Below are 19,238 nucleotides of genomic sequence, written 5' to 3' on the forward strand. Positions count from 1 at the left end.
GCTTGTTCTCCCAGTGTTTGGCAGAAGAAAAAAACAAACTCGATAGGAATATAATATCTTCTGAGGTCTCAAATAATTCCTATGAATAAATTTTCAAATAGAATACCCAGCACATAATCAGAGTCATACACACAATGAGGCAGGATGATGTGAGAATGAGCATAAACAACACTGAAAAAGACCCATAGAGAATCCTGAAATATGGTTTTTTAGTTTTTCAGAACCAGAATGAAAACAAACATACTTAATCATGATTTGGGAGGTAAATGTTAAACTTGCAAATTTTTACAGAGAACTAGCAACTATAAAATATGATACAACTTATATGAAAAGAAACTACCTGTGCTGAGCCAGGAATGTGCTTGGTACATTTGAGGCAAGGAGGCTGGCAGGGCTGGGGTGGGGAAGTGGGTCATGGAAGAGCACATTATGGAATTGTGGGATCAGATCACACAGGCTGTTTAAAGACCTTGAAAAAATTTTGGCCTGTATTCTGGGGGAAATGTGTAGGCACTGCTAATTTTGAGTTGACAAGGGCCATAAATCTGCCTTACGCTTTAAAAGGATCTCTCTGATGTGCTGGAAATGGATAATAGTGAGGCAAGTGGATGGGTCAAAGCTATGGTGCTATTTAGCAAAGCATGATGATGACTTAGCAGTGCAAAAGGGATGAAACAATTGTCTGCCATGTCTTTTGAAGCTGTAGCACCAGGATCTCCAACAGAAGAGATGTAGAATGGGTGATAAAGGAAACAGCAAGATTTGATGGCAAAGATTCTGGCCTTAAGCAAATGAAAGATTGGAATTCTATCAATGGAGATGGGATGGCAGCACATGGAATGGCTTTTATGGGAGGAAATCTAGGTTTTATTTTTATGCACACATAAAAGTTTGAGACATTCGTTAGAAATCTAAATGGAAATTAAGAGTAGGTAGTTGGAAATCTGGAGTTGGGGAGAGAATCCTGGACTAGAAGTATGAATTTGAGAGTCATCAGTATATATGTACTTGAATTTCAAAACATGCAAGTGGGTGAGAAAACCAAGGGAAGGAACATAGAGAGAAATGAGAAGCCTGAGGGCTGATCGATAGGGTGTTCCAACATTAGTAGTTTGGGAAGAAGATGAACCAAAGATGTATCAGCAAAGGAGGCTAAAAACCAGTAACTACAAGTGAGGCAGGAGAAGAACTGACAGAGCAGGGTTCTCTAAAAGGCACTAGAGGAAAGTTACCAAAGAAGAGACAGAGAGATCAGCTGCCTTAAATTCTGTTACTCCATCATCTCTGATCAGGAATCAGCTGATAGCAATGGGTAGGCCTTTAGGAGCCTTGGGAAAAAATGATTTGGACAGAGTGAAAAGGGATTTAAGAAGAAACTAGGGAAGAATAACTAAAAATGAATGTACAATTCTTTTCAATTTTTTCAAACTCCCATCCCACCTTCTTCTCTTTCTAAAAATTTATTTATTTATTATTTATGGAAAAAACATAGAAGAACACGTATCTTAATCTTCTCCTCTTAATCTACGTCAGTGATCTTAGAACTTACCTCCTCGAAAAGTGTTGGTTATGAAATAGCTAACTAGAGATAATAATTGTACAATTCTTCACTTTCCTGCTGCCAACCTCCAAACATTCCTATATTTATTTCTGTCATGTCCTTTATTTTCTGTCCTGTTACAGTGAAGAATATTTCTAACTGCTTATCAAAGGATTCCAGCCTATTTGGGCTATTATAACAAAATATCATAGACTCGGTAGTTTATGAACAACAGAAAACTATTTGACATGGTCTGGAGGCTGGGAAGTTCAAGACCAAGGCACTAGCAGTCTCAGTGTCTAGCAAGGACACATTTTCTGGTTCACTGATGGCATCTGCTTACTGTATTCTCACAAACTGGAAGAGCCAAAAGATCTTTCATGGGACTCTCTATTATCCCATTCCTGCAGCACGAAATAGATAAGAGTGTCTGGAGATGGAGAAGAGAGCCAATGTGCTAACGAGGTGGCGAGCCAGGGAGGAGGGGGCAAAATGAGGCTGGGAAGGTGGTGTACGTACAGTGATTTCCATACTTGTTTGCCACAGCATGGCATGGATTTCCTCGATTCCCAGAAAATGGGAAGACATGAAAAAATGCTGGAAATGATATAAAACCAATGAAAGCAATCAAGGTGGCTGTTCTGAGGAAGCTCCTGTAGGCAGTTTGCTGGGTGGGCTTCAATTATTTCCATCTGTGTGGATTTTACATGTCTCAGTACTTACGTATCTCAAAATTTTTGTAATGACCCACGTCTACAACAAAATAGGTTTCAAATATAGAAACTACAATTATTCATGTTTGGGTCCTCTTTGCTAAAATATAATTTCTTAATATAAACAATAACTAGTGACTGAATTCTTATGTTGTTGCTAATGGATATTTGTCTAATATTTCAGTTGCAAATTAGAATTACTTTTCTAGTTATGTGCAATTCCATACATTTAAAACCTACTTCTGAAACACAATGTCTCATATTTTAAGGGGCCTGCAAGCAGTATTTTTACTAATTCCAAGGGAGAAAATAAGGCTCACAAAAAAAATATACTAACAATTATCAATAAAAGAAAACCAAAAGCATTTTGAAATTTGGAAGAGTAGAGCTGAACTAAGTATTTTATTTCAAAAAAATGATTTGGAAAAATGCAGTATTTTATTCCAAAACATGAAAATACCTCTTGAAAAGGAAATACATAAGGATTCCATTATAATAATTAATAGTTTAGTAATAACCTAACAATCTAAAATATCCAGGTTTCTTTTCCTTTGAAATTATTTAGTCAGAAAAATTTAAAAATCCAGAAATAGCACTTGCATTAAAGCTCTTAGATCAATGAGCCTTTAAACTACTTCATTTTTCCATTTCTACAATTCTATCAGTGGCTGCAAATTACGTAAATACTGAATCTGTGGTTTCAGATGAGAATGCACCATAAATTCCACGTGCAGTTCTATAAAATGCCAACATACAACATAATCTAACATGCTAGCTTTCAAACTGTTCTGAAATTGGCCCACAGTTAGAAATAGATTTCACTTTGCAAGCCTGTGCACATTTACCTATATGTGTACACCTAGAAAAAGTAAAAGAAATGCCGATAATACCTTTCCACTACTTAGAATGGAGTCTAATTCTTTGCTATTTAAAAACGACAGTTGCACTCATATGTTTACAGCAGCATAATTCACAATCCAAAATATGGAATCAATCTAAGAGCCCATAAATTGATGAGTGGGTTTAAAAAATCTGGTATACACATATATGCCATAGAATATTATTCAGCCATAAAAAGAATTTAAAAATGTCTTTTGTAGCAATTTGGATGAAATTTGAAGCCATTATCCTAATTGAAGTAACTCAGGAATGGAAAAACAAATACCACATATACTCATTTGTAAGTGGTGTGTACTCATTTATAAGTGGGAACTAAACAATGGGTATATATGGTCGTACAGCATGGTATAGACTTTGGAGACTAGGGTCGGGAGAAGGGAGAAGGGATCAAAAACCATCACTCGAGTACAATGTATTCTATTAGGGTGACCAGGACACTAAAAGCCTTGACTTCACTATTAGGCAATTCATCCATGTAACAAAAAAACCATTTGTACCCCCTAAATCTATTGATATTAAAAAAAAAGAAACAAAAAATTATGAGTGCCAAAGTAAAAAGACACACCTGATCGCTATCCACTAAATTAATTCCCAATTCACTATTGGGCCTCCATGTATAATTTGAAAATCATTCATCTAGTAAATCTTATGATTCAGTGAATTATATTAAAATATATACATACTTTGATTGTGTCAGAACCCAACAATGTCTGTGGGGACCTTGAAGGAGAATCAGAAGAATGCTGAAAAAAAGAAGAAGAAAGAAAGAAGGAAAGAAAAAGAAAAGGACAAGCCTGTGAGGTATCATACTAAAGCAGAGGAAATGAAGAGAAGGCAAGCAAATGTTTGAATTGCACATTCTAGTCTAAGGCATTACCATAGACAAGGAATCCTGCAAGACCTTATCAATGGTAGCACAGACCTCTTCAGTTTGCTTCCTGAGCTGTGCAGGGAAACACAACTGGAAGAATTGAAACCAGGGACTGGGTTAGCAATGAGTTCTGGGATTGTGTACCAAAAGCAAGGGAAATTTAAAGTTATTACCTCCAAAGGGAGTTCTAACAGGTTGTCCTTGGAGACACTTTCCGTCTTGGCTGGTTCATCTAGTGCCTAGTGATAAATGAAATATTTCTCAGATGAGACTGGCAGTCAAATACCATTGTAGTAAAAAAAAGTCTCTTCAAAGGCTTTTCAAAGCCCTATAGATACCAAAACTTCTAAGAACAAAATCTGAATCATTTAACGAGCTGTCTTTGAAGGCCTTTTCACATTGTTCAATTTCTTCCTTGAATTAATATGTCCAATCGAAGGTGTTACCAAAATGAAAAAAAAGTTGAGGGGGATTTTTTTTGTTTGTTTTAATTTTGCTGCAATTTTTCAATTTCACTTTTCCTTCCATTTTGAATTTTTTAGTTGATTCGATGTGGGATTGCTTTCTTATTCTTTATTCACTAAGTTGGACGTGCAGCAGAGACAATGCTAGGAGTGTTATCAGAGACTTCATTTTCTTGAGCACAATTATATGACATTTTCTTGGTCTCGAGAATTTGGGTGATTGATTTTGGGGACTGTAACTGTGACTTATAACCGAAAGTGATGTGTAACTTCCAGGGCAGTGCAGTTAAGAGTTGACATGAGTTTCCATCATTCTGTCTCTCATCTTCTTCAGATAACTGATGCAAGATGGAAGAAGACCATGTTACTGATCATCACTAGACCAGAACCACATGGGACAGTTAATTGAAGTGACAGCAAACTGTGATGAAAGAAGGAATGAAAGGCTGATTGCATTAAAGCAGTGAAACGTCAGGGTTTGCTCTATCAGGTTATGTTGTTTATGTTAACTAACACAGGCGCTATAGTCCATATATTTTTAGAAATTAACCTTGAAATTGTTCCATTCATATTAAAGTCTAACCCAAGCAATACAAGTATCTTAGAATACTTCACATGATATAGAAGAAGTTTGAAATTAGACGATTCAGTACACTCACCTTGTTTTTATGCTCTAATTGCCAATGAATTACATTTAAATATGTTCTAAACACATTATCCTATTGTAAGTTTTGCTTTAAACCATGAACATGATTATAAAGAAATTTTAATATAGAGTGGGCATAAAGTTCATGTGCAATCGCACACTATTTCAAATTGCATACAAACTTTATGGCACTATGTAAAATAATACGTAATCATTACCACCTATCATCATTTCCCATGTTCTGACTTACTCTCTAAAGTTCTGTGTTTCTCTTTGCCTTCAAGCCTCAAAATCTTCCTTAGTTCTTTTCATAGTACAAGTCTAGTCTGCTATCAAGGAATTTTCTTAGATTTCTCTTAGCTGAAAACATCCTTACTTTATCTTCTGTCTTGAAGGAATTATTCCTGGACATAGAGTGTGGAGTTGCTTTTCTGCTGTAGCATTTTAAAGGTGTCATACCATCGCCTTTGGCCTTCATTGTTTATAATGAAAAGGTAGGTATGTTTGTATTTCTGTTCCTCTGTACGTATATATACTATTTTTCTCTGCTGCTTTTAAGATTTTCTCCTTTTATGTTTCTCCTTATATACATTTCAGCAGTTTGATCATGATGCTACTAGGATTTTATTAATTAAACATTCTTAAGATGATCTGAGCTTCTTGAAAGTATGCATTCATATCTTTCACCAAATTTAGAAAATTTTTGGCTATAAATTGTTTTGTCCCATTCTCTCTCTCCTCTCCTTCTGAGACTCCAATTCCATTTTTATATTTTCCCACAAGTCACTGGAGCCTTGTTCAATGTTTCTTTTTCTTTTTCAAATCAGGTAATGTCTATCACATACATCTCCAATTTCACTGACTCCTAGTTATCTCCAGTTTTTTCTTAAGCCAATGCAGTTAATTTTTATTTATCATATCTTATTTTCTATTTAAGTCCACTTATTATAGCTTCTGTTTTTGTGCTGAGAATTCCTATATGCTAATTTATTGTGAACATATTTTCCTTTATTCTCTTGAGCATATTTATAATGTTAATAACAGCTTTAAAATTATTATCAGATAATTACAATATCTGGAACACTTTGGGTTAATAACTATGAATATTTTCCCTTGAGTATGAGTTACACTATTCTTTGCATTTTTTAAATTTTAGGATTATAGCCTGAATATTTTGAATAATGTTTTATAAAGACTCTGAATTCTGTTATGGCCTCCTGATGGGTATTATTATTATTGTTTAGTTTTAATATGCAGTTAATTTGGCTTCAAAGTGGGCAGCAGCTGAAATCTTTATTGCATTGTTTCACCCTTTGCTGAGCTTAACGGGTACATTCACTACCTCGTCCAAAGCTTTGGGGAGAGTATATGTTGCATACACAGCTTCCCTCTGGGACTCTCTTCTCCATGGTTCTCTCACTTTCCACTTCCTGAGTGACCTGTTCTCTCATTTCCCACCCAGGAACCTTCAGGGTCTCCACTGACTTCTCACCACTTCATAGTGAGCAGACAGGGGGCTACCCTTAAGGTTAAGAAAAAATACATATAAAATCTAGAAAAGTCCCAGTGCCATTTCCTTCTTACAAGCATTGACCATTGACGTTATTGCATTTTCCCTCTGCTCTTGGTCATGCCCTGGTACCTGCAGACAGCTCTTTTTTATATGCTATTGAGGGTGTACTGTGGTTATCTGCATAACAATTGATCCAATATAAGCTACTCCTTCATTTCCAGAAGCAGAATGATGCAAATTAAATTTAAATGCAAATTTAACTTCAATTTTTTCAGCACACATTTTCTTTATCACAGAGATTGTATAAATTCAAATCTCAAACCTGCCTAAGGGTAGGCTTAGGATTAAAGGGGGTTTTGTTTGTTTGTTTGTTTGTTTGTTTTTTCCACCCTCAGCCCAGACATATATAAGAAATTGTGCTTGTCATTTCCCTTTGCAATGGTACTTTTTTTCCACATCCTTCTTGTAATTGAGAGTGTAACCCTTCAAAACGCCCAGTTATGAGACGGGGATGCAATTCCAGTTCCCTGTCTCACTTAGCACCAAGTCTTTCCCTCCCATTGCCAAGTTGACAGCATATCCCAGTTCTTATGATTCATGAAATTAATACCTTCAGAACAATCAAATCACCAGCACCCTGATAAGCATCTTGTTTTTGGTACTTGACCCTCGAAGATGTCCCCTTCTTTTTTATGAGCTCAGCTTTATATTGGATTAAAACACATGAAATTGCCAATATTGAACAGAAAAGAGTCACTGAGGTGGCAATTTCATGTGGTTCAACTTATTTTTAATGCACTTTTTTATTCAAAGGAGCTAGTTCTAATCTACTTCCTAAGTTTGACGATTTCCCACCATTCAAGGTTATCGAAAAATATGTGCCACAAGTTCTAAAGGCAATTACAAAAGAGGTTACCAAAAATGGGATAAGTAATCGCAGGCTAATTAGAGTAAGTTGTTGGTTCCTCAAAGTGGTTACTAGTAACAGAAAAATGATCACTTGAATATACATGTTCTGGTAAATTTGCAAACAAACAAAAGACTCATTTCTCTATTGTATTGTCTTATAAAAGTTTTTAGGATTATAGACGTTCCTGTTTTTTACTTAGATTTACCTCCTGCCTCTCCTTTCTTTATGAACAGTCTCTTCTAGGTACATCGTAACAACAAGGTGTAATCACAGCCATGGGACCACGGAAGCCATTGCGCATCACAATCTATTTCCTCCTTCCAACAGAGCACAGATATGATAGATCCAGAATTATTAGACTTTCCAGCAGGTACCATATCCATATGGTAGAGATGTCATGTTGGCATAAAATATACCCCTAGGAATTCAGAAAAGTGACATCTAAAAGATAAGATTTTATCATCTATCATTTTGATAGCTCACAAAGGAAAATATTGTCTGAAATTTTGTTTTCAAAATCTGCTTCCCCATATTAAACAACAATATTTGGAAAATTGGCTACATTTTAAAACCTAAGAAAAACATTTAGGACCACCTGTTTCTTACCATAAAAAAAAATCTATTTTATGATTTATGCCTTCATGTCTTAAAATTATTATTAATTATGAAAAATGGTTGGAAAGGAACACAAAATTGCATAAAAATAACCCCTAGCTGGTGTTCAGATGGTTTAAATTTTCCCTGATGCGTCTTTTTCATCGCTTCTTAACTACCCTGTTGATGAGGGGAGAGGTTATGGGGATGGATGATTCCATGACTCCCAGCGCTGGAGGGATGAAAGCCGTAACCATTCATTAGTTACTTTTACTAACAGTCCAGGGGAGGAGGGCTCTGCACACCATGCAAGGTCACACAGGGTTGCACTAAGGAACGGGGGGAACAGCCAGGGTCTGTGGGTATCAAGACAGAGAAGTGTCCCTGGTCCCCTGAAGAAGGTGGTTGGCTTGTTCGAGTAATTCCCAGAGAGCTGGAACTATCACTAAGGCACAGCAGAACTTCACCTGGCCAGTTTCACAAGGAGGATTGTAGCTTGGCCAAGGGACCTGACCTGCAGGAGCAGAGGGAAGAGGGAACTTGCAGATGGGCCATTTGAGATCCTTCAGCTTCATTAGATGTCACAACATTGGGGTTTAATTTTAGGCCTTACACCACACTTGATCTGTACGACAGTGATAATTATGGAGAAGGAAAAGGCCAGACATGAATAACCAGGACTACAAACAGACTCCTTGGGAGGGAATTTTGCTGTGGGCCTCGCTCACCTTGCTGACAATGTCTTCCACCTGCTCCTCATGCTGCTCTTGAACCACAAAGAATTGCTTGAGTTCTTTAAATGTGTGGTGATCTTTTGTACTTTATGTTACTAACTCTCCTTAGATCATCCCTCCTCCACTTTCAGTTCACTCAGAAAATTCCTATTTATCCTGAAGGTACACCTTTATAATAATGTCTTTCTTGGACCTTACAAAATGGTCACTCCCTAGTGTGGTCACCATATCACTGTGCACATACCTTAAACCATGTTATATCATAATCACTTTTTATACTGTACCTCTACTCTACTGGACAATTTGGCCTACTAAGCTCAAAGAAAATGGTATTTATCTTTGTATCCAAAGGACAGAGAATATGACATGTGCCCAGTAAAGATCTTCAGAGTGGATTATAGGGTAAACCAATGAACAAATGGAGTTCAATTAAGTGAATAAATGAATCATAAGAACAATGTGATTTTAATACTTTCCAGTAAAATACTCCAGAGAAGTGGTTTAAACTTTCTGAGTATTTAGATTTACAATAAACAATACATTCCCATATTACAATCAAATTTGTCACCAAAGATCTACTCATATAATCAATATCAATACAATGAAGTGACTTTTTTCAGCCAAAAGCAAATAGAACTTGATATTTTAATTAGTATGTGAAAGTATGCTTTAGGGAAATACAACATTAATAATTCTATTTGAAATATTAAAATTCATTCAAATCATGACAAAATTATCTACGCAGGTCCCTTGGAAAACTAAGGAAAATAACTGATATTAGCTCACTAAAGCTGATTTGAAACAGGACAAAGATTCAGACTGTGCTACAAAAAATTCTGATGGTGAGCTTATTTTGAATTTAAAGGGCTTTGAAATTTATTAGAATTGACTTTTTAATTGATTAGGAGTTATTTATCAGATGTATGATCTTGATTCACTATTTCTAACAGCCATAAAAAGTAGCTTTTTTTCTGTTGTCTAAAAAATTATTAAAAGAAAAAAAAATTCTTTTGAGACACAGTCTCACTATGTCCCCCTTGGTAGAGTAATATGTTGTCACAGCTCACAGCAACATCAAACTCTTGGGCTTAAGTGATTCTCTTGCCTCAGCCTCCCAAGTATCTGAGACTACAGGTGCCTGCCACAATGCCTGGCTATTTTTTGTTACAGTTGTCATTGATGTTTTTAGCATCAGGTTCAAACCCGCCAGCCTTGGTGTATGTGGCTGGCACCGTAACCACTGTGCTACGGGTGCCAAGACTAAAAGAAAATATTTTAGATCTCCATTAATAAGGAGTCTGACCATATATTGCTTTTTGACATGTCAGTCAGCAGGATTATATTAATTTTTCTTCAGATTTATTCATTTTGGGTGAAAGTCTCTTAAAATATTCACCAATAAATTACTGTTATTAAAAACATATTTTCCATCAAAATGGACTACAGCGATTGAGGCATAAATGGGATATTCATTGAAACTCATCTTTGAAGATACTTAACTAATATAAATTACCCAGAAGGGTTTGTATTTTGCTCAGTACAGTCAACCCCGAGGTCCAACTTTTGAAAAGAAACCTAATAAATCTGACTTTTAGCAGAAAATAGCTTTTGAATTTAACACTACCTTATAACTAAAAGCCAAGTACTGTGAAAAAGCATTGTAAATCAAAGTTCTTATGTGAAAATATGCCAATAAACTGCAACAGTTGTTCCCCAGTTAAAAGGAGTGTCTTCTGATGGAATTGCAAACACTTCTTAGTCAGATATATTGAATCGGTCTAACCTGCTCCCTAAGAAATAGGATTAAGTTCCAGAAATTTGAAGTTGGAATGAGTTAGCTGTACTCTAAATGGAGTTAGAAAGTAAACTACCTCCAAAGAAAGAGTGATATAAAAGGACTTGTAAACTTTTTGTGATGTCCAGACTATCTCAGATTGAATTTCATAAATTTCATGCATGAGTTACTACATTTAATAATGATCATAAAACGATTTATGTTAAGCCTAAATGCTACTATATTTTATTAATCTGACCAGCTATTTGGTAAAATTAAAAAAAAAATTGTAGGATTGGAGATATTCTCAGAAAAATAAGTCTCTCTTTATCTAGTTGAAGATTTAGCTTGGATAAAAAGGAGGAAGGGGGTACTACTGGACAAAGGAGTTTGCAGATATATAAAAGTATAGGTTTTGTAAAATGATCCAGGAATATTTAACAGATTAATTTTTATATGATTTGTTTAAAAATTTCAATAACAGGAATTCCACGTGGTGTTTTCAGCCTCAAGAGTTTTGCAGAGTTAAATATCTGTTTCACCCACACAGAAGGTAGTTTTTGTGAACCATTATAACCAGTTTCAGCCCCATTGGTCAAGGCTCCATGGCAGGAAAAGCCATCCTTTAATTTAATGAAGGGTCTCTGAAGGGTATTCCTTACTTCCGGCCAGCCCCTCCTTCACTGTCCTTTGCCTCATCTCTTTCAGCAGCTCAAAGAATTGGGCTACTTCGTAATGCCTCACTCTCCCAAGTCTTCTCACAGTCAAATTGTTTCCAATTCTCAGTAATTGTTCCTCATAAAAATAAAATGCTTTTGTTGCTCTAATTCAGTGAGTATTGAAATATGTTTTAGCAAGTAAGGAATAAAATTGTTGTAGGAAAGTATCCAACATCATCCTTTCCCTCTTAACATTTCCTTCTAGCTAGCTGATGTTGTTGTTACACAGTGAGCAGGGAAAGGTCTTGTTTGGGGTCCAATTCAGCAAATTACTAGCCCTGCTGCTTTGGGGGATGTACGTGACTTCTTTGGGCATCAAATACTTCACAGAGTTGTGCAGACGGTAAAGCATTTAGCTTAGTGTCTGACATACTAGTGGATGGCAGCCATTGTGAGTGGTAGAATCTAATCATCCCAGGTGCCAAGTCTAAAACCAACCTACTTCCCTTCAAACAGAAGGCCTTTTATAGTTTGTCCATGGAAGCAGGAATTGATGAGATTTATTCTATCCCAAAGAAAGACTCTTTATTATGATTGGTCCAATTGTCATATATAAGGCCCCCTTTATTTTTATACTCCTAAGAACAGACATTTACCTTATGACCCTGGGGAATAAACTTGGAAATTTTAGAATCCTATAAATTAAAGCTATTATGTATTGGTGACTATCCATGGTCTTTATGCTCAACATTATACTAAGGTCCATAGTCAAAATTAACTATAAAATGGACATAATTTTTAGTCTCAATGTGCACATTGCTGTCTTTTGCAGAAAATATTAAAGGTCTGTCTCTCTCAATGGCTAGTTTCTCTTCTGTCTTCTGAGTCTTATAGCAATAGGTAAAAAGCTGAAATTAAACTGTTTGGCACCTATTGATATTATAAATAAATGGATTATTATGTTTAGTGAGAGTCATATTGACTAAGCCTATAAATTAAAACCTATAAATTAATTCATTTGATAAACATTTAACAAAACAAACAATAACAAAAAACCTAGATTCCCTCAAAAAATTCATGGTAGAAAAAGACATCAGTAAGTATACATAATTAAATGTGGTTTGGTAAGTTTTTTTTAAATGATATGTACATAGTAGACAAGAACCAGTTAGCACAGATTTGCATCTGGACACTTTTGCATTGTTGAAGAAATTGGGAGCACACTCTTCTCTTGCACTAATCTAAATGAAGCGATGCCTCTTTAACATGGGTCATGTGCTAAATTAGAAACCAGGTTTTGTTAAATTTTTAAGACATGCGGAGATCTTAAAATACTTTCACTCAAGGACATATGTTTAATCAGATTTGTATTTGCCAACTCATGCTTTAAAAAATTAAACAGGCAACTTAGAATAAATTGATTTGACAACTGACAAAATATATCAAATCTTTGGCTTTCTATTTTTATGCTTTTTATTGTTATCTTCAAAATAGCTATTTTTATATTTCTTCCACCAGAAAAAAATGGATTTTATCCTGTAATTTTCCATTTAAATAATTAGTCTGATAATTTTTATTTATTATCTATACAATTGAGCTGCTAGAGACTTCTTCAGTAAAACACATACTTGCTATGAATTAAATGTATCTTGAAAATGCCATTTGTTTGAAACTTTATACCTAACCTTAGCTCTAATTTTATCCTGAGGAATATTTTTGAAGAACGGAACAGAGAATTGAAATTACTTACAAGGAAACAATGAATACTTTCATGAAAAAATATTAATCATTTGTAAGACAATAAAGATGTATATTATTTGATTTCATGAAATATTCCTTCATCTTTCACTTTTTAATACAACTCACAATAAACACAATAATCCATTTATTTATAATAACAATATGCCAAACAGTTTAATTTTAGCTTTTTACCTATTGCTATAAGACTCAGATGATAATAAGAAAAACTAGCCAATAAGAAGACAGACCTTTAATATTCCCTGAAAAAGACAGCAATGCATGCATTGAGACTAAAAATCGTGTCCATATTAAAGTTAATTTTGACTACAGACCTTAGTATATCATTGAATGTAAAGACCATGGATAGTCACAAAAACAATTTGGTCTGATTATAATCACTTGTATTTCATTTTCATGTCATTCTTGGAGATGATAATGATGATTACTGGTAGAAGATTCAGCCAAAGACTCTGAACCCAACACATTAAAATATGACACCTACATTACTCTTTTCCTATAAATCCTTGGTTAAGACTCAGCTAAAAAGGCTTCTTTCTTTAAAAAAAAATAATATATATATATAAAAAATTTAAAAATGATAGAACATGCAATAAGCTATAAATTTAAGTTTGGATACAAACAAAAATGTATATAACAGAAGTACCAGAAACCTTATGTCCCCTGCCAACAAAGTGTACTCTTTTCAAAATGATGAGCTTTATCCACAGGCAATTAAAGCTGAAACCAATCCAGTGATTCAATGATCGCTTAATGTCTCATCGCAAGGGATGCCTATATTTCAATCTGGAGGAAATCTTTCTCTTTATAACACCATTATTTTCAAAAGTAAACCTGGTTTCTCACTAAGTATACTATATGCTATAAAACACAATGTAGTATAAAATAACCACCATGGGTATTAAGTGGTTGGGGAGAAAATTAATTGCCAACATATTTAAAGCTTGAATTATTTATGTTACTTCTATCTTCGAGGCATTCCACAGCGTGGACACTACCCAAGTGTTATAATGAGTGTGCAGCGTCCCCCTACCCCTTAATCGTGTTGTTCTGAGTAATATAAAAGGGATCTCAGAAAAGTTTCTGTGATTCAAAACATTCCAAACTTTTGATTCTTCTTAAAATAGATGAGTTTCTAAAGATTATAGTCCTAATTTTCCCATTCAATTCAGAAATAAATCCCATTGATTTCAATGGCATAAGATGAATTCTATTGTATAAACAGATGGCTATAAAGGACCAAATTACCAGAATCATTTTTTAAGACTATAATAGTGAAAGGAGCAGCACCATATTATTGAATAAAGATTGTTGAAGGTGAAAGTAAACTTATAAAATCTTTTTAAAAGATGTTAAAATTTTAAAATTCTTGCAAATTTTAAAATTTTCTCAATTAGGAACACCTAACATGGGAAAGCTTACAGGAAATATGTAGAATTATTCAAAGGATCTAAATAAGGAAAAAAATTCACATCCTACATGCATCTTGTGACCTTTGAATAAGTCAAATATTGATTTTGAAAAAGCAATTTACATTGGCCAAGAGACATTATCTATGTCAGAACTTATACAATAACTCATTCTTCTCTAAAATAAAATTATTTTTAAATTAGATATCATAATAATTACATTTTCTTTTATGAAAAACAAAAGTAGCAAACATTCAAAATTAAAAACATAGAGCCTGTCCCATATAAACTTGTACTAGGTTGAATATACATCAATACTACATACAGATTTGTAAATGAATTTGTGATAAAATTCAAAATTAAACTTATGATACTTTATTTTTAATGGCTCATGAATAGATTATAAACTCTTTAATCAATCCAATTTAAAGAGAAGAAAACTGGAACCAATATTGACATCCAGCTTTATATCACAGAAGACTTTTGGAATGAACTAACTGTCATTTTTCCAAATATTAAATTAATATAGTAGCACAATATAGTTTCGAGACCATGTGTACAGATTATTGTGACAAGCATGAGGGGAGACACCAGGACCCCAAAGCCTCCTAATCTCCTCTTCACTTCAGTATCAATGGATAGTGATTCTCTTGCATCTGTGAAAGCAGACACTTGTGAACAGATTCCAGAAATATCCATCTTAAATAGGCAGAGAGTCTCTGGTGTGGGAACACTGCCACCTTCAACTCACTATGACGGCCCCAGAGAGTGCGATACGGGACAACTGGGAAAATGTCACTACCCACATTGTCCTGGAAACTCTTAAAATCAGTGTTTTAGGCCCATCTTAGCTCTTCATAAGTATAAAAAAGTAGAAATTCAGGAGTGAAGGTAGAGAATAATCTTCAAATTTCCCTGCAGCTTCATTGCCCTCTGGTTCAAAGAATATAGATTCTAACATCATGTGGATAATTCGGAATTATTATCAGAGATAGATAGTATAAAAGACTCTGTCCACTTAATATTCACCTATGTACACTATTTGACATTTCCCACTACAATTCCTACTTTTTAGACAAGAGAGCATAGAAAGGTTTTATTCTCTACATCGTGGTAAGGGAGCAAGAATGTAGATTTAAAACCAGTGATCAAAATACCACTGGGCTGACAAACATTAACATTTTGACAAACAATAGCAACAGTATTTGGAACACTATAATTACACATGGAAAAAAATGGGCTTAATGTACTAAGAGATAAATTGCTTAAATAAATGGACATTAAAATAATATACAAAACAAATAATTTCACAGACCTGGTAAGTGATTACACTTTGGTTCGTGATGGGATGCTCCATTTGGCTTTCATTTGAGTACATGTAATGCATTGTTAAACAAGAGGCTTTAATTTACCTACTGAAGTAACAATCTGTAATTTTATAATTAACGACTCTTAATAGCAAAGCCAAAATCCCCCAGAGTCATGTGAAAGCAGCTGGGCCATTAGGAGTCATCTCAAATCTCCCTCCCACTCATGCAGGTAGGATTCCCGTCTGGCAAGAATGATCAAAGACGTTTAGCCCATGATGGCATCTATTGGGCTCGGTTGAATCCTTGGCAATAATATCTGAGCATCAGTATGTTGTAGTGGTGAAAGCCTTATTAATCACCAAGGCTTCAACAGTCAATGACCGAGGTGGACAGGTGCTTGCATGTCATCCCATTTCACCATGATCCTTTTGATCAATGTGGATAAAACTGCAAGTTTTTGAATACAACAATCATTTAAATTTCTGAAGGACAGGTATCTAGCTGAACCTGAACCAAGGCTGCTTGACAGCGGACTAAACATCTCTAAGTGTACATCCAACCTCTCGTAATCAATCAATGAAAGCTCTAATTCACCAAAATGCTTTCATCACATCATCCTAAACAAAGAACAGCACTTTATTTCGCTAAAGACAGAACTTTAAAACAGTAATCTCCCCAACAGAAATTTCAGAAAACACAAGAAAAATAACATTAAGAACATAAAATTCACTTTGCTTTTGAGCCAACACTGACCTTCTGTTCCAAAAGCAATGTGTTTGTAGGGATTGCTGCAAAAGCCTTGTAGCTTGACTTGGTCTTGTATTGCTAGAACGGGTAACCAGAAAGCAAGAGTAGAGATGAAAAGGGGGAAGATTATGACACAATTTTAGACAGTTCTACCAAGTGAAACGACATGTTATCAAATGAAGAAAAGAGTTATTATGCTGAACAACTTTTTTCTGATAGAAAAAGGTATTTAGCTTACCATGTTAATATTTTATTAGAGCAAGGAGCAAAGAAATACTACCGTGAAGTATCAGCCTAGAGCTTATAGGCAATTACATGCTACTCAGTTTCAGAACTTACAAACATCCATTTCACAAAATTACATACAAATTTCTCATTAGCAGCACGCCCTCAGAGGAGCACTATTCTACACACGAGTGTGGGGGCAGGGGAGGGTTCCACTCAAGCCTCAGAGGGATAAGGTTCTTTTTTTATAGTTCTGTAATTAACAAATATTATGCATATAAATTTAATTAAGCTCGTGATACATCCTCTTGCATCATTCACAAAAACAAAGATCAGAATATATAAAAGTTAGCAGCCAGTTTTAGCAAGCATCAATATAGTCAATAATTTGAATATAAATAATGTCATCAATTTAACTCCATAATGGAAAAATGAGCAGTAAGAGCTCTATCTTAAACTCATTTTTTGAATCTCATCATCATCTCCTGCACTTTCTAATACAGTAATGCCAATAAAGCAAATGGTAAAAACTTCCTGAGCTTTAAGCACAACTCACCACAACTTGAAGTTGGGATTTTGGACACAAGCTTTCTAGCTCAACAACTCTTGCACATACCTACACTCACCCTTGCCTCTCATTTCAGAGGGGGGCAATCATTTAAAATGTTTCTTTGCCTGGTTTCATTTCTCTAAAGGATATACCCGTGAAAGTATGTACAGAGAGATATCTTGTTATTGCACACATGCCATAGAATCTTCCATTCAGAGTGAAATTGAAAGTCATCTGCTTCAACTCCCTGATTCAAGACACGAATCTCTCTATTCAACAGCCATATGAAAGCTTACCTACCTTCCAAAGCAATACATTCAGGTCTAAATGTTTGATTAGTACAAAATTTTCCCTTATAGTGAGCCAAATATTCTTCTTGTTAATGGACCTCATTGGTCCCATTTCTCCCTTCCCTTTGAAATCATGGCTTTCTTTTCTTTTTCTTTTTCCTTTTTTTTTTTTTTTTTTAGATAGAATCTCAATCTGTATCCCAGGTAGAGTGGCAAGGTATCTGAGTTCACAGTAACCTCAAACTCTTGGACTCAGGCAATACCCTGGCTTCAGACTCCCAAGTAGCTGGGGACTATAGGTACTCACCACAACTCCCAGCTAGTTTTTCTATTTTTAATAGAGACAGGTCTTGCCTCCCAGAGTGTAAGATTACAGACGTGAGCCACTGCCCCCAGCTGAAATCATGACTCTTGCTAAGCACTGTCTTTGCTATGATAGTTATATTGCTGCCTTTATCAATTTCCTGATGCTCAAGTGAAGAATTCTACTACCCTTACTCTCCTCTAATGATATTCCTTTAAATTTTGAAAAGGTATGTGTTTAACTAGATGTGTTTCAATGCAAAGTAGAATAACAATCATCACACTCCATGATACTGACAATAAACTCAGTGAATGCAATGAAGGTGGTAATAATGGGGATCACCTCCTTAGTTTTTATGTAGAGTGGAAAATGCACAGGAGAGTAGCTCAGAGTCATTTTGTATTGTTGATATGTTATCACCTAAAATTCTTAATCCTCTGATCTGTTTTTAAACATTTGCTGATAAGCTCCATCCTGTATTTATGCTTGTTTTTCTAGGCCCCAAATTGGACTTTAGGTATCATCTCTGTCCAATTTCATCTGATTAAATTTGGTTTGCCATCATAAGCTATGAAGATAAGAATTTTTATGCTGTTTCATGAACCGTTTTGTTAGGTGCATCATTTTAATCTTCCTTCAAATCATATATTCAGGACAGAGAGTACTTGCCATTGGGTTCTCTCAACATGGGAGACATTGATCCATCCTATAAATCTGTTTGGATATGGCAGTTCAACTAATAAATTTATTCAAGAAATATTTATTGCATATCTACTATATGATTTGCACTAATCCTCTCAGATATACATACCCTTTCTTTTTCAGTATAAAAATCATATTTGTTGCCACAAAAGACACTTCTTGGGCCCAGTGCTTTTCTTCTGGGTTCTCTGAACAATATACGCTCAATCCAAATAGGAATTTTTTATTCTAATTTCTTCTCTATCTTTCTCAGTCTTTGAGATACTACAGAAAATTCATTTGTTTTCCTTTTTAGAAAAATATTATGAATTGTTCTAGTCAACATAATTTGAAATAACTTGAATTACAGCTTGTGGTATTATAGTCTAGAATCATTACTAGCTGATCATAGCTGGCAAAAAATAATGGCCAGCCTAAACTTGAATCAATTTTTAATCTATGGTTTAAGTTAACATTCAATAAATATTTCTTTTTTTTTTTTTTTTTTGTAGAGACAGAGTCTCACTTTATGGCCCTCGGTAGAGTGCCGTGGCCTCACACAGCTCACAGCAACCTCCAATTCCTGGGCTTAAGCGATTCTCCTGCCTCAGCCTCCCGAGTAGCTGGGACTACAGGCGCCCGCCAC

At 35.0% G+C, this 19,238-nt stretch overlaps 1 protein-coding gene across 20 annotated transcripts in view; it reads right to left on the bottom strand.

Moving 5' to 3' along the window:
* MLIP (muscular LMNA interacting protein) overlaps window positions 1-19,238 on the bottom strand; it is a 312,602-nt gene that overhangs the window by 113,158 nt on the left and 180,206 nt on the right. For 18 of the 20 annotated variants that reach the window (XM_053603333.1, XM_053603332.1, XM_053603343.1 and 15 more), the window contains 4 exons: window positions 16,549-16,620; window positions 4,198-4,263; window positions 4,031-4,114; window positions 3,837-3,896 (listed from right to left, as the gene is read on the bottom strand). In XM_053603333.1, the coding sequence (XP_053459308.1) occupies window positions 3,837-3,896; window positions 4,031-4,114; window positions 4,198-4,263; window positions 16,549-16,620 (282 nt within the window). The remainder of the gene's footprint in view (window positions 1-3,836; window positions 3,897-4,030; window positions 4,115-4,197; window positions 4,264-16,548; window positions 16,621-19,238) is intronic. The other 2 variants (XM_053603337.1, XM_053603340.1) reach the window with 2 other exon arrangements.

Source organism: Nycticebus coucang, chromosome 9 (assembly GCF_027406575.1).
Source record: "Nycticebus coucang isolate mNycCou1 chromosome 9, mNycCou1.pri, whole genome shotgun sequence".
Taxonomy (NCBI): domain Eukaryota; kingdom Metazoa; phylum Chordata; class Mammalia; order Primates; family Lorisidae; genus Nycticebus; species Nycticebus coucang.